The 15,312-nt window shown below is 41.9% G+C and overlaps 2 protein-coding genes across 2 annotated transcripts; both read right to left on the bottom strand.

Annotated features, from left to right (window-relative positions):
- Window positions 1-5,219: 5,219 nt before the first annotated feature.
- On the bottom strand, window positions 5,220-10,877 carry LOC307136740 (zona pellucida sperm-binding protein 4-like; the record flags this gene model as incomplete). The annotated part of the gene is made up of 8 exons (XM_079833988.1): window positions 5,220-5,309; window positions 5,393-5,540; window positions 5,610-5,802; window positions 5,889-6,046; window positions 6,118-6,215; window positions 6,287-6,474; window positions 6,551-6,710; window positions 10,869-10,877. 8 exons carry the CDS (start codon window positions 10,875-10,877, stop codon window positions 5,220-5,222), a joined length of 1,044 nt encoding a protein of 347 aa, XP_079690114.1.
- Window positions 10,605-15,042, bottom strand: tagapa (T cell activation RhoGTPase activating protein a). The gene is made up of 10 exons (XM_079832837.1): window positions 14,930-15,042; window positions 14,475-14,548; window positions 14,279-14,332; window positions 13,928-13,997; window positions 13,580-13,743; window positions 13,304-13,465; window positions 13,081-13,190; window positions 12,819-12,987; window positions 12,466-12,574; window positions 10,605-11,999 (listed from the first exon to the last, which is right to left on the bottom strand). The coding sequence occupies exons 2-10, from the start codon at window positions 14,499-14,501 to the stop codon at window positions 10,942-10,944; spliced, it is 1,923 nt and encodes a 640-aa protein (XP_079688963.1). The 5' UTR covers window positions 14,502-14,548; window positions 14,930-15,042; the 3' UTR covers window positions 10,605-10,941.
- Between the last annotated feature and the right edge of the window lie 270 nt (window positions 15,043-15,312).

Raw genomic sequence — 15,312 nt, 5'->3', positions numbered from 1 at the left:
GATACAAGCAATGATTGATTTCGGTTTTATTGAGAAACTTTCTTTTGCCCTTGAACAATTACAGGACCAAGTGTGGCCTTGCCTTCCCACTGAACACCTAGAGAGAAGAAAAAGAACAAAGTTAGGAGTACTTAAAACATCAAAAGCAACCTTAAAGCAAGAGCTACCGACCTCCATAGGGAGAAGCAGCAATTCCACCATCAGGACCACATGTTGAGTCACAGCAACCACAAACTTGGTCATTGCCATCAGCAGCAAACCACCTGCAACAAGACAAAGCACTTTCAACAGGAGCAAAGTCAGCTTGAAAAAAATTATAATTGCAACGTACCCATTGGAAAAGGAACAGGATTTGCGCTGAGCGTCACTGGGTGCAGAAGCAATAGTTGCCTTCAGAACACATGTTATGTAGATCTACAAGGGATGACAGACAAGTCAGAAAACCAGAGCAGATGGGAAGAGAAGTCGAATTAACTCTTGTGGTACATACAGAAGGACTGGTGCTCTCCTGGAACATGAATGCCTCCAGCTGGAACTGGATCTTGTCAACCTGGGACCGAGGCATGAAGCGGGAGCTGGAAGCTGTAGCCTTGGCATCCACAAAGCACCTGATGACAAAGTCACCACAAAGAGCAACTCATGAATGTTTAAAAAGAGCAAACAAAACGGTCCTATAGCATCAAGGGCCATGACCTTACCCATGATTCTCAATGAAGGAATATCTCGGAAGGGAGTTCACGTCAGGCACTTGAGTGGCCACACAGCTGTCCACAAACACACGCAGAGGCACATGATTGTACTGCTTCACAGATGCCTCGATGTTAATAACACCACCCAGGAAATAGGAGTATGAAGGCCTCTGGTAGGACCAATCGTCTACAAAAGAGAAGGAACACCCTAGGAAGAGCCACATTTGCAAGGTCGAAGGTCCAAAGAAAGTGTACTTACCCAGCAGGAGCTTCAGGGAGAACATCAAGACTTCTTCACCAACCTTGGTTGAGGCATAAGGGACCCATGTTGGCCTCAAGGCATCACTGCTTACATTTTGTAGCCTGTGGTTCATGAAAGTACCCATTAAATGGTCTCAGTTGCACAAGCAGTGAAAGTCAGAGGTCACTTACCTTTGATAGTGGCATTGAACGCCAACAATTGCACCATCGGCCCGGGTAATCGGAGTACCTGCAAGAGCCTCAGGGGTGTAGGTAAGAGAGAAAGTGTAGACAAGCTCATCCTCATTCATCTGTAAGAGATTGTAGTTAAAACAAGACAATTCCTCATGAAGGTGTAATCATTATTATGAATGAGAGAGTGCATGGTGCAATACGGTGGACAAACACTTAAAGCAGGAGAAAACAACTGCAGAGCTTAAAACATGCATTGGTATGAACGAGCCTTAAGAAATGTTATGCCAGCTGCCCTGGCATTGCAAATAAAACAGCAGTGTGAACTGACGGTCCTTGAAGAGGACTTTGGATATCCTCAATTTGAACAAACAACCGATTAAAAGATTTAGGAGTTCTTACCATCTGCACGCTGTTGCAGTCCTGTAATTCATACTCAAAGATGAGCACCCTAGACTCAGAGTCCTGACCAACAACAGAACATCCACCTAAAGACAGACCAGTTGGCTGGATCAACTGACCATTGCTAAACAAGTCCTGCTGGACTTCTACAAGAACCCGGTTCTCTCCGCATTGAACCGCTACGCTGCTGGGAGTCACCGGTTGCCTCAACTGGAAGTCCACCGCCAACTCGCTCTGCACTTCGGGAACGACAGGATACCTCCAATTTAAAGGCTTCGCTGGACCCTGCAACAGTTGCTTCTCCTGAAGGCCAAAAGGGTCCTGTGCAAGGCCTCTGGAGGCAGGACCCAAAGGACTCTGAAATGGAGAAGCCACTTGCAAAGGATTCCAGAGCTCTGGAGCAGAAAAGGCAGGACTTCTGAAATCTGGATCTGATTTTGGCCCCATGCTTCTTGGACTTTGACTGTGCATCAAATTTCCCCATGCATCAGGCAGATCAAACACAACAATCACAACCACCACTAACACACCTTTCAGAAGCTCCATCCTAGCAAACTTTGTCACAAATGCCACAACACACACCAGTGCTTGGCTTTGCCATTTTGTACAGCTTTGAATGAAGGTGGCTCATCCCCTTTTAGTTTAATTGATTGCCTTTGATTCTCCTCTGGACCTGTAGAGTTCATATGCATTTCTGGGACCCACAGCTCTGCACAATTTGTATGTCTCTCTTATCTGACAAATTGAGGGGGACATTTAGGCCACATTTACACATAGCCGGGTATTTAGAGAAACAAATAGTTCCCCCCCTCGGTTTTCAAAAATAACATTGTGCACACAACATTGTTTTCAAAAAAGTTGTTGTTTACATCAACCCGCATAAATACGCCGTCGAGCGCCATCATAACTATGCCAAACCTATGGGCGGCAGTGTAGGGAGAAGGATAAAGCCATGCAAGCCAATCAGAATCCTCAAAATCGACAACAACGAATAGCACGAGCGACTTCCTGTTCCTTTCAAAACAACAGACATGGCGCGAGGTTCGTTTGTGTGGACAGACAGCGAAGTGGAGTTACTCCTTAATGTCGCGTTAGACTCGATATAGTACAGCAGTTGTGTTTGCAGATGCAAACAGGCCAAAAGCTTTTGCACAAAAGTAAAAATGAGTACCACCTTAACAGCATCCATGATCAAACAAACTCTAAACATAGGGCGCTCACATGACATTTTCTGGCGCATAATGTGACGTTTGAGAACCTAAAACCCCGTTTCTCCCAGTTGACACGGCAACACATAACCGCCGTTTTCAGAAATCTCCACTTTGGCCGGAGTTTTAAGAAATAATCGTGTTCTGGGATAAAAACTGCGTTTTCGTGTAAATGACAGGCCAAAACGCAGGGAAATATCTGTGTTTTCCCATCGTGTAAACGGGGCCTTACATGACACCATTTTCAAATAAAACTTTAAATGCATTGTGTTCATTTACACAACAACAGTTTGTGGGCCTTAAAAATGCAAACTTTTAAAAACAGGGTTTCAAAGTTCAAGTTTTTGAAAATGATACCATCTCCATCTCCATGTAAACTACAAAAACATGAATTTGTGAAAACTGTGACATCATGCGCATGCATATTGCGTGTTTAGTCTATAGGCACGCAGTGTTTCTTTGCAAAGTGTCATCGCCATCTACTGGATTCTCCTAGAGGTTTAATCAGATCAACATCATATTTGCTCAGTCTAATCTAAAGGCCTTGGTGATGTTAAATTGCGAAGATCTTGAGTTTTCCCTGAAGGTTGTGTCAGTGGCGGCCTCACAAAGTCTGATGGTTCGCCATAAAACAGGAAGTTGTTGTAACTCGGGCATACAATTTCCGATCTGCCCCAAACTTCACATGTTTGATAAGAGTCCTGACCTGAAGACATCTACATGCCAATATTCAGTTACAGTCATAGCGCCACCTGCGGGCAACAGGAAATGCCTTGTTTTACATTGTGTTTAACTCCTCATTGAGATTTAACTATAACATCATATTTGGTCAGTCTAATCTTAAGGCCTTGGTGATGTTAAATTGTGACAAAGGCCTGACAAAGTCTGATGTTTCGCCATGACACAGGAAGCCGTTGTTAGTCAGGCATACAATGTCCGATCTTCCCCAAACTTCAGATGTTTGATAAGAGTCCTGGCCTGAAGACATCTACATATGAGTTTCAGAATTAGGGCATGGCAAAATGGCTCGATAGCGGCACCTACAACATTTCAAAGAAGTGCCCATCCCGCTACGTTTCACGTACAGGTATGAAATTCGGTACACACATGTAACAGCCCAATACCTACAAAAAAATCTCCTGGTACAAAATCAATGACACAGAGGGAAGATAGTGAGGGAAGGGCCATGAAAAAGTGAATTGAAAGTGTCATTCATTTTTGTCCACTTGCCCTCAGCTTTTTAACATCAACAGTTTATGCAATGGGCCTCAGACCTACGTTTTCTCAAATTTTCCGCCAAAATGTCTCTAGGAAAAATGTGTGATACAAAGAGCAAGAAGAGTTAACAGGACTAAGACTTACGTTGATGGGATACTAAAAATGGACAAATACAATAGACCCCATTTGGAAATGTTTATTTCACACACCTAATTCACCAACAGTTAGCTCTTCAAACCAGTTAAATATAATTAAAATGGGATGCATTTCCTTGACAGCATGGATACTAGTCAAATTACCTTAACCATTCTGTTTTTAATGGTGCAACAACAAGCACAGACAGTTAAACAAAGTAGCTTATTGTCCAAATCTACAGAAGCGACAGGTTTTCGACCAGTTAATGTCACACTCTGGAAACGGTTTATAAAGACCCCTTTCATGAGTGAAGATTAAAAGTAAAAAAAAAAAATAAAAAAAAAAAGGACAAGTTTAAAACATTTTAGACCCCATTTCCAACTGTATTGAGCATAGTCCACTTGTGATTGGACTGATAAACGCTTTAGTACCAGGTGTAAACAGGCCCTCAGAAAGCAACTCAGGTGTGATGCACCAGTTAAGGGACTACCAGCTTTTATTAAAGCACCAGTCTACTTTTCAATAAACATTGGGGCTAGCCTAAAGTAAAAAGGCTGGTCACAATTTGGGATTAAAAAGGACAATGCAGGTTGATACCGATTTCATTGCAGATGCAATGCTGTACTTGCATAACTTCAGGGGGCTTTCAAATAGCATTACCAAAAAACAGAGGGACTTGGCATGCTTGAATATCAATACAAGCAGTTATGTTAGTCTAGCCATAAAGCCACAAGTAGAGACCAAAACAGATTAAACAACCCCTAATTTGATACCATTAAGAACAGGGACCCAGGTTAGCAACTGGAACTTGGCAAATAGGTCAGGTTTGGGCAGAAACTTGGCTTGTTTGGTTCAAGTCAAGCATAACCTTGAAGCAAAAAAGAGGGAACTCTGGTTTAGTAGTGTAGGCCAATAAATCAAACTGAGAACAGTCATGAAAGATCAATACCAAAGAGACAGTTGAGTTAAGAAGTTTATTAAAACTACTAAAGTCACATGACCAGGTTAACTTCTCCACTAGACACCACAGTTTGCCCACTAGAGATGGTCTTGACGTTAGCATCTCTTCCTGGAAAAGAAATGGTAGAATCGTGAGGCATTTAAAAACCAAATGCTCATGGTTCCTGAAGTCAGTTTACAACAAGCACTCACTTTTCCTAGTGCAGCTTTGCTCACAGGAGCCAGAAGAGGGATGGCACACTGCTGTACTACAGTGGATGAGGATCTAACAGAGGGGGGAAAGGGATAAGCCACAGAAAGAAAAAAAACACCCAATATTAAGGATTCAGGTAAGGCTGCAGAGCATACGGTTTCCTGTAGAGGAGCCAGTGATGCTGGATCCACAAATGTGAACATCTTCACAACAAAGCGCTTGTAGTGGGTTGGGAACTGAAGACCAGAAGATCCAGCCACCGGAACCAATGAAGTCAGGTAACGGTCATCCTGGTAAGGGCATCTGAAAGGTAAAGAGGCAGTCAGAAGTGCCTTACAGCACACCAGATGGATAAAGACTGGCCTTACTCACCCATCGACCAGAAGGTCCCACTGGGGTAGACTGAGTGGACTGGGGGTTGATGTCGCCCAGCAACGTCCCAGCATTAGGACAATGTTGGGGTCGGTCCTCTCCAAAATGCGCACCTCAACATACACAGGCTCCCGCAGGACTTTTGTGACAGGATAATCAGCATCACCGTAGTAGGACGTGTATGCCTCATCCCCTGAGGAAGAAACCCAGCGTTTAACCAGAAACTGCTGCAACCTAGAGTTTTAGAAAATACTTATGCATACTTGGACAGACACTTACCTTCTGCACAGCCTTTGGTGACACATTGACCATTTGCCAGTCTAAGCTCCACCCTGAGGGGTCCAGAAGCCGCTACTGGTGGAGGTGCAGGAACAGTGTTGACCTCCACAACCAGAGCTTCCACAGAAGTAGCAGAGTACCTACACTGGAAGAGAAGCCTAGACAACAAATAGTGAGCTTGTAGCCTGTCAAGGATTAATATTTTTTCTAAAAAAAAAAAAACACCTACTCAAAATGGCTGTCCCTTGTGATGGAACCAAGTGGTCCGACACCCACTTCATACAAGGAGGTCATTCGGTTTTCATACACCACATATCCACCGTCCTCCTGCAAATAGTAACTGTTGGCATCCAGGCCATTCTAAGCCATGCAGAACAGAACCACAAGCAGCTACTCACCATCATGCTTGTGCCACATGCAGTGACAGGGAACTGGTATATAGCAAAGGAAGGTGTGGATCCCACAGGACTGCAAGGTGGGTCGTTTCCACCCAGGAGATGGACTGAATCCAGGCTCAAACGAGGTAGTGTAACATCTCTTGCCACCACTACCACAAACTGACCATCTCTTATACACTGGACAGTCACTGGAACAAGGTACAAGAGCAGGTTATTACTGAGGAGTGGTTTAACATGAACACCTTTACATTGACTCACTCTTACCTGCCTTCCCATAGAAACACTGCTGTCCGTTAAAGCAGCAGTTGATAGCTTCACACTCAGCACCACTGATACCGGGTGGGCCACATTGGATCTGCTCATAATCAGCTACAGCACACTTGTCAAGGGGCTCTGCCTGCGCCACTGGCTGCTTAGACTGAAACTGCTGAGGAAACTGTTGACTAGCTTGTTGTTGAACCTGCTGAGGAAACTGTTGACTAGCTTGATGTTGAACCTTCTGAGGAAACTGTTGACTAGCTTGTTGTTGAACCTTCTGAGGAAACTGTTGACTAGCTTGTTGTTGAACCTTCTGAGGAAACTGTTGACTAGCTTGTTGTTGAACCTTCTGAGGAAACTGTTGACTAGCTTGTTGTTGAACCTTCTGAGGAAACTGTTGACTAGCTTGTTGTTGAACCTTCTGAGGAAACTGTTGACTAGCTTGTTGTTGAACCTTCTGAGGAAACTGTTGACTAGCTTGTTGTTGAACCTTCTGAGGAAACTGTTGACTAGCTTGTTGTTGAACCTTCTGAGGAAACTGTTGACTAGCTTGTTGTTGAACCTTCTGAGGAAACTGTTGACTAACTAGCTGTTGAACCTTCTGAGGAAACTGTTGACTAGCTAGCTGTTGAACCTTCTGAGGAAACTGACTAACTAGCTGTTGAACCTTCTGAGGAAACTGTTGACTAACTAGCTGTTGAACCTTCTGAGGAAACTGTTGACTAGCTAGCTGTTGAACCCGCTGGTCAGTTTGCTTTAACGTCAGAGCTTGAGGATTCTGGGACAGATTACTCCACTCTGGAACAGCATGACAAAAAGCACAAAACCACACACAAAGTGCCAGCGATTGACCAGCACACCAGTTTCCTGCCATTGTTCAACAGCTAGTCACACTGTTGAGATGATGCCCTCTGGTCTTTTTGTATTCTACAGATTTTGGCTAATTAACGATAATCCCTCCCTCTTCATTAACAGTCATGATTCTCCAGACTTGCCCAAATGGGAGCTTATGCTACCAGGGGTGCTTCTCTTTCTAATTCTTATTTTTGCATCCTCGTTTCCTTTCCTAGCTTCCTTTCCTCGCGTCTTATCTCCACCCCTTCAGGATGCGAGGGAAGGACGCAAGGAAAATACACGAGGACGGAGGAATTTAATCAAGTGAAATGATATATCCTCGCTCCCTTTAGGGTCACTTCAAAGCGTCGTCAAATAATGATGACTCTACACCGCTGGATTTAGTTTGCACATGGGGATTCTTGAACATTAGAGATAACTATTTATATTGTAATAGTTTTAACCCCTACAAAATACCAAATTTTTCCATATTTTATTTAATATTACCAGTTATTAATAACAACTAATTATTCCCAGTTATTAACTGCTTTTTATTTGTTGTTTATAGTATTACAGTTTGTTTCTTTAATTTTCTTGTGCTTTGATATAATTCTGCAACTGTCAGTTGTTGTTATTTGACATACATTTGTGTCTTGTACATGTAAACATAATAATAATAATAATGAATAAACTGTGGCAAGATGTGAAGGGGGAGGAGAATTAATAAGTGCGTCACGTTTAGTCGATAAAACATTTCCGCAAAGGATACACCCGTGTATCCTCGCTCATGACTCCCCAGGAAGCCTCCTCACTCCTCGATCCTCGCGATGCAATTAGAGAATTGAGATGTCCTTCAAGATGGCCGGGTGTGTGTGTGTGTGTGTGTGTGTGTGTGAGAGAGAGAGTTTTTTTGTCTGTTTTGATGTTTTAGAGATTCACCCCTTCACTGTTGAGTCCTTTTTTTCTGCATCCAGGCTGATTTGTAGATTGTATGCACAAAAAAACTTCATATTTTTGCCAATTTCCCATTCATTTCCTATGGGGGTCATTTTTGACCCGAAGGTCCTGAGAGTGACTATTTTTTTTACGACCACTTAGACCTTTTTGGGTGTTCATATACCAAGTACCAATAAAGTCACCAGGTTTCGGACCATTCCGATGAAGCTACAATTTTTTTTTTTAAATTTATAAAACACGTTGGGTCATTTTTGACACAAAGTACCCCAGAGGGTTAAATGCTGGCAAGTATTTACAAGAGCAATATATTTCATCACCGCTCAAAAAAGAAAAAGAGCACGTACATTTTTTGAATTGGGCCGTTATTTACGGCAGCATTTATTCTTATCATACCAAGCATATGACATTTTATTTACAATTACAGCACAATCATGTTACGGACCACGTGAGCAGCGCATTCCCGATCACAAAACTCTCCCCTCCACCATGAATAAATCACAATCCGAATGCACAAGTTTTAGTTCTTATCACTGTGGTGGCATGCACATTGATCAAGGTTGGAGCTAAACTCTGCAGGAAAGTGGGTCTTGATGGCCAGGTTTGAAACCCCCTAAGGCAGGGATGGGCAATTCCAGTCCTCGAGGGCCACTGTCCTGCAAAGTTTAGCTCCAACCCTGATAAAACTCACCTGCCTGTAGCCTTCTAGTAATCCTGAAGACATTGATTAGCTGGTTCAGGTGTGTTTGATTAGGGTTGGAGCTAAACTCTGCAGGACAGTGGCCCTCGAGGACTGGAATTGCCCACCCCTGCCCTAAGGCATCAATGCGAAAACCCCCTTTTGGAACCTTTTTTTTTTTTAAGAATGTAGGATTCTTTTTTTGCCACTTGGTTTGACATTTTTATATCTGATGTATTGGTTTTAAATGTGGGTCATGGTGAGTTGCAAACTTGCATCTAGAACCACTTTAACACACGCACTGCATGCAGAAGAGCAGACCTGCTAGACTCCAGGGGTGTCCAATCCTGATCCTGGAGGGTCATGCTGCGTCCCAATTCGCATACTATCCGTACTAAATAGTATTCGAAAAAAGAATTAGTATGTCCCAAATCTTAGTATGTTGAAAAGAGTATTCCAAAGATTCCGGATGGTTTACTATTTCCGGTCAGAATCCGAAGTGCAGATCGATGCGCACTCTAACGGCTGATATTGCCCACAACCCATTGCGAGATGGACGAGGATTCGATTAGAACTACAAACGCGGATAAAAAGTGTTTAAAAAACTACAAACATGACGGTTACGCGAGTCTGACGGTTAAGTGGAGAGGATTAGATAAAGTGGTTTGAGTGAGCAATTATCAGTATTTAACCTGACGAAAAGATATTTATTCAATATTATCCACATTATATTTCACCTGCAGCAGCATTGAGAACTTTTGTAATGATACGTTTGGCCATTAACTTTGCAAACACATGAGAGGAGTCTCTGCATTAAAGACCCATGAAAGGCAGATCAACGAGCGACTACATTTCTCTCCGATACGGTAGGAAATTAAATTGAAAGTGGAGGATTTGAACTGTGACGATGATTGACAGGGCAGTTTAAACGGTGACGGGACGCACTTAACAGAGTCCGTTAAAGATGACGAAGTAGTATGTCCCAAAGCTTGCATACTCTTCTGCTACACACTCAAAAGTATGTACTTTTTCTTCACAAAAAGAGTACATACTTTTAAGACGTAGTATAAGTAGGCGAATTGGAACGCAGCCTCACTTTCCTGCAGAGTTTAGCTTCAACCCTAATTAAACACACCTGTACTAGCTAATCAAGGTCTTATTAGGCATACAAGACACTTCCAGACAGGTGTGTTGAGGTAAGTTGGAGCTAAACTCTGTAGGACAGAGGCCCTCCAGGACCGACTTTGGACACCCCTGTGCTAGAGGGATAAAAACAGCTTTAACTAAAAGATTTTTTTCCTCATATTTCATTAAAATTTCATTATTTTGGATGGCTATCAAGATTATATCTCCAGATGGGGCATGAGTTTTGCTGATCTAATACAGTGACAGTTATACATGTCCAAATACTCTTTGGGACCATTGTAATTTAGTAATTTTATTATATATAGGCTATAATTTTTTTTTTTTAATTACAGTATATTTTATTTAAAGAAATGAAAAATTGTGTTGTGTTTTATCTTTAGTTAATGATAATTTACAGGCCAAGCTGATTTGAATCAAACAAAAATAAATATTTAAATTATTTTTTTTATAAATGGCAACATGTAGTTTTATTTCATGTCTTTATTTCACAAGAAGACATACATATGGTTTACATTGCTTTTAGGTTCTGCAAACATTGCACAAAAACGTATATATCTGTGTAGTGAAAATTCCTCAAAGTGCCGTTCAGTTACTTTTTTTCTCACAATTTTTGGGAAGCTGTACAATCAAAATATGTGGGTAAAAAAAAACATTGTCACAAAAGACGATGGACCAAAATTCAACGCAAATCTGAATTGCACTTCATTGTACTTTCCTCATTATGAGGTCAAATGCAAAAGACATTCTGCCACCACCAAAAAGCAGCAACAAGAAAAAAGACTCGTCAGACATATGTCTCTCTGAGGTGTTCCTGGTTACGCCACTCTGATAGTGATGCTTCATACACAGAATCAGATGTGGTCCTCTGTCTCAGCTCTGAGGAGGATCCACACATACTATCACAACATGTCTCTACATTGTCTCTGTTGTGGATATCAAAATGTTCATTCCCAGAAGGTGAATCCAATGTTTCTTCGCTTGAGGATCTGGAGCAGCTGCATGTTTTCTTCGATAGACATCTGGCATCCTGAACAGTCAGCGATTTACGGCTCGAGAGAGCTACATGGGAATTGTGCTCAACCGCTTGCTGGTAACTTGGAGGATTGCTTGGTATCCTACTGTCCACCTGCTGGAAAACCTCCTCGCTAGACAAGCGCCTCGGCTCTGGTTGAGGATTCAGTACCTCGGGTAGGAGCTGGCTATGGCGTAGAACTCTCTCGATAGCCTGTTTGGTGGAGCCGCTCCGCCCGAAGACAGTCCTGCTTCTGATGTGTGCACTCTTCATCGATTGCGAGCGTCTTTTGGGGGTCTCCGAACGATTCGGTGCTGGTGCCGATTGGCGGATGGGGAACGAATGTTTGCGTAGAAGGGCCTTTCTTTGATTGCATGAAGGCATTATAGGAGAGCTATTATGGATTGAGCTCTCTGAAGCGCTGGAGAAACAACTCTCAAGTGAACTTGAAGAACAATACGAGGAGTCTTTTGAGGTTGTGCTGGCCCCGGTTTTAGGTGTTAAACAACGGCTTTTCCCCAAGCTGTTACCGGCTCTAAACACAATACAGTCATCTGAGATTTGTTTTGTTAATTGTTTGTCATGAAAGTCCATTTCTGTCTGGCTCCTAGAGAGGGCAAGGTGCCGAACTCCCTGGCTGAAGACGATCGCTGGTTCAGAGCGTCTGCGGGTCAGCAATTTCGTAGTCCAAGGTTCCACGGTGCTGGAATGTTTCTGGCCTTCCTCTTCAACGCCGGATTTGATAGAGTCCATGTCTGAAAAACTTCCCTTGTCTGCATCAGGGTCATTACTGTCATATGCAGAGTCATGATGGTGCGAAGAATAAGAGTCTGAAGGAGAAATCAAGGACAGATACACATTAATTATCAGAACGTTGAGTACTACAAGATCATATCAAGTATTTTGTCTACATTGGCTTTGCTAACTAATATGTAAAGGTTGCCTAAACAATGGAAACGGAATTGGTAAGATGTTTTGAGGGTGTGGAAATGAAAGTCAAGTTGGAATTGGAAGGCCAATTGGATTTCTAAAGGTACAACTGGACCTCCTCTTAAATTCTCATTGGTCAAAGGATGTCTACAACTGCATATTGACTGCCAAAATGGCAAAGAACACATTATGAACCCATAGATAAGAACAATGTAGCTAAAGTCTCCTGCATCCTTTCTTCAAGGGTTTCAGAAGAGATCTTAGCACTATTCTCATATTTCCCAAGATATCATTCAAGGTCAACATGAGACAGTTGATACTTCATGCACACTGATATAGTATCCACTGCGGTCTAAAAGAAGCTACCTTGGTTATCGCTGAGTTCATCTTCATCAGAGTCTCCAAAAAGTGTCAGTGCGTCCTCACCAAATATTTTATCGCAGTTGTCGATGAGAAACTCAGTCAGCTTTGTCACCTGCAAATACAAACCCAGAGTGGCATGAGGATTAAAAAAAGGCCACTTCAACAACAATAAAGTCATCACATGAATTATGAACTCCCATTAAAATGGCTAAAAATAAGTTTGGATATGAAACTAGTTTGATCTCTTCTTCCGCTCTTGAGTTTCAGTTTTACTCAGTCTGCTATTTTATGGCTCCTGACCACATCGTGTGAGAACTTTGTGTGGTTAAGACTTTCAGAAATCAGTTTTCACTCACCTCTTCCATCTTTTCCAAGTTGTCTGTTTGGAGCAAGTTGGGGGAAACACATGTAGCTAGATTGTGTGGAACCATCTTGTTTGCTGCTGCGTTCTTACTTATGAGGTAAAGCAGAACAATCAAGTGCTTCAAGAGCTGAATATTTGGCTCGGGAAGAGTGTTGATCACCCTAAAGACAAAATAAAGAAAACCTGGTCACATTTACAGTTCATTCACACTAAACCCTTTTTATTTAACCAAATTGTGTCATTAGATAACTTACATTTTAATCTCAGCACACTTCTGAACGTTATCTTCCTTTTCCATTGCAGCCATCCAGGATTTGGCCTTCTCCACCATTAGCAAACTGCCAGGCAGATGTCTAAGAAAATCCTGCAAATCGAAATACATATAAAACCCAGAATTAATGATCAAATATGCATCTTTTAGACTTCATTACTGTTAATCACTCAAATCAAATCATGTCTCCCAAGGTCATCCCATACCTTGACAAGATCAGCAAGCAAAAAGACTGTCTGCTCTTTCAGATCCACTTCAATCCCATCGTTGAGCTGCGCCTTGATCTCTCTCAGCGCTCTGGCGTTGCCTGCCTTCCTGAACACCCCCTCGGTGTACAGACCCTTTCTCAGTAGCAATGTAAGGATATCCTGCCAAGCAAATTGAGGTGAAATTAGACATTTGATAAACTAAACCCACATGTGTAAAATACTACATTTGTTTGTTTGCAGTGAAGTACTATTGATCATTATGACAGTTCTCACCATAATTGGTTTGGGAGGACACCCATCTCTTTGACAGACATCAGACAAGGCACGTCCAAACAGTTTGTTTTTGGGATGTGCACTTGCATCATGGGACTCCATGTTCCTTTTCTGTACTCGTCGAAACATGCTCCTCCAACGCCTTTGATTGATGTTCAAGTTTCCTGTCGAATATCAATAAAGAAACCGTAAACATCACTATATTCCACTAGTAGTCTGATATTCTACTTTACAGTAAACTGCAACAACTTGAAAGGTTTTTTTTTTTTTTTCAACATCAAAAAGTCCAAAACAACATATTAAAGAGCAATGACATTTAAAAGAACAGAAGTGAGACTGTAAGCTTACCAGTGGGAGAGATGCTGGTCAGATTGGCATAAGTCTGCTGACTAAGGGAAAGTCCTGTATTCATTGGAACCTAATAGAAATTGAAAGCATTCAGTCAAATGAAGCAATGAACAACAGAGGGAGATCCAGAGCTAAACATGAAAATTGGGGGGTTTTGGGTTGGTGCAACAAGAGTTTAAATAAGCAGGCCATATTTAAATTGAGATGTAACAGGTCAGGACTTTGTAACATCCCATTTTAGGCTTTCTTGTCAATGCTCAGCCTTTAAAGACTCCATAATTGCACTAATCTATCAATCAGAAGGTGATAAGAAGTGCTGTATGTGTAAGATCTTGGGATCAATATACTTACAGCTGTGGTTGGCATGATGAATAGGTCCATGCTGTTTTGGGTCAACGATTTAGGCTGAAACAGAAAGAACAAAAGATGTTTATCCTTTCAATGAGATTTAGGGAAGTCAGTCAATTCAAATACGTACTAATCAGTTTCCATGATGACATTAAGGGACAATAGGTGTGCGAAACTATGGGCGAAGGTGATAACTTACCACGGCGTGACCACTCAGCACCTTCATAGGTTTGCTGGGTTGTGATGACCAATCAGTCCTCCTGGTCAGATTACCTGATCAGTGAAATGGGTTTCAATTAATAGAGTGCATCATATAATCAAACCCCAACACCCAAAGTTCATGATCCAAGTAATGCATTTAATTTACATTTGCATTTAGTCATTTAGCAGAGGCTTTTATCCAAAGCGACTTACAAATGAGAGCAATAGAAGCAACTAGAACAGTCAAGGGCAACAGTATGCAAGTGCTTATATATATATATGACAATTATTAGCAAAATATCAAGTGGTAATAATATTTACAGTAAAAAAAGAATGTATGCATAATCATGTATCTACTTCGCTAACAGCTCCAAAACATAGAACAAAGATATAGCTAATAACACACTACATACTATAACAACAACAGTAAATGTAAATAAATATGTTACTCACCACTATAAAAAATTTAATCAAATGTCAAATGTTGTGGGTGGCTGGAGAAAGCAGTAAGTACATTTACTCCGGAGCAGAACAGACACTACCAAGAGACTCAGACTGACTGAACTGAAACAGCCCACTGCACCACACAAAATACAAGTGGGCGGGCTCAGGGGAAATTCTGATGTGCAATGGAGACAGGAAGCAGCATCATGGGCTCCCACCATCAACACCTCTTTAGCTACAAATGGCAAGTTGTTGTGACCGAGGGTGGAAAGTGTGAAATAATACGTCACTCATGTGAGCACGAATGTAAATGGTAACACGTGGGTAATAGAGAATATGGCAATAAGAGAAAGTATATATCAAATGACATGACCAAAAGGTTTAAAAGCATG

Source organism: Gobio gobio (genome assembly GCF_949357685.1).
Source record: "Gobio gobio genome assembly, chromosome: 13".
Taxonomy (NCBI): Eukaryota; Metazoa; Chordata; class Actinopteri; order Cypriniformes; family Gobionidae; genus Gobio; species Gobio gobio.
The sequence above is the reverse complement of the archived record's forward strand: the minus strand, read 5'-3'. Positions and strand labels throughout refer to the sequence as shown.

Bases quoted from the DNA above. Each gene is read 5' to 3' on its own strand.
- tagapa (XM_079832837.1), bottom strand. From the start codon at position 14,501: ATGAAGGTGCTGAGTGGTCACGCCGTG. The intron at 14,333-14,474 runs GTAAGTTATCAC...TTTCTGTTTCAG, and splicing joins TGCTGAGTGGTCACGCCGTG to CCTAAATCGTTGACCCAAAA. The intron at 12,000-12,465 runs GTAGCTTCTTTT...TTTCTCCTTCAG, and splicing joins TGAACTCAGCGATAACCAAG to ACTCTTATTCTTCGCACCAT.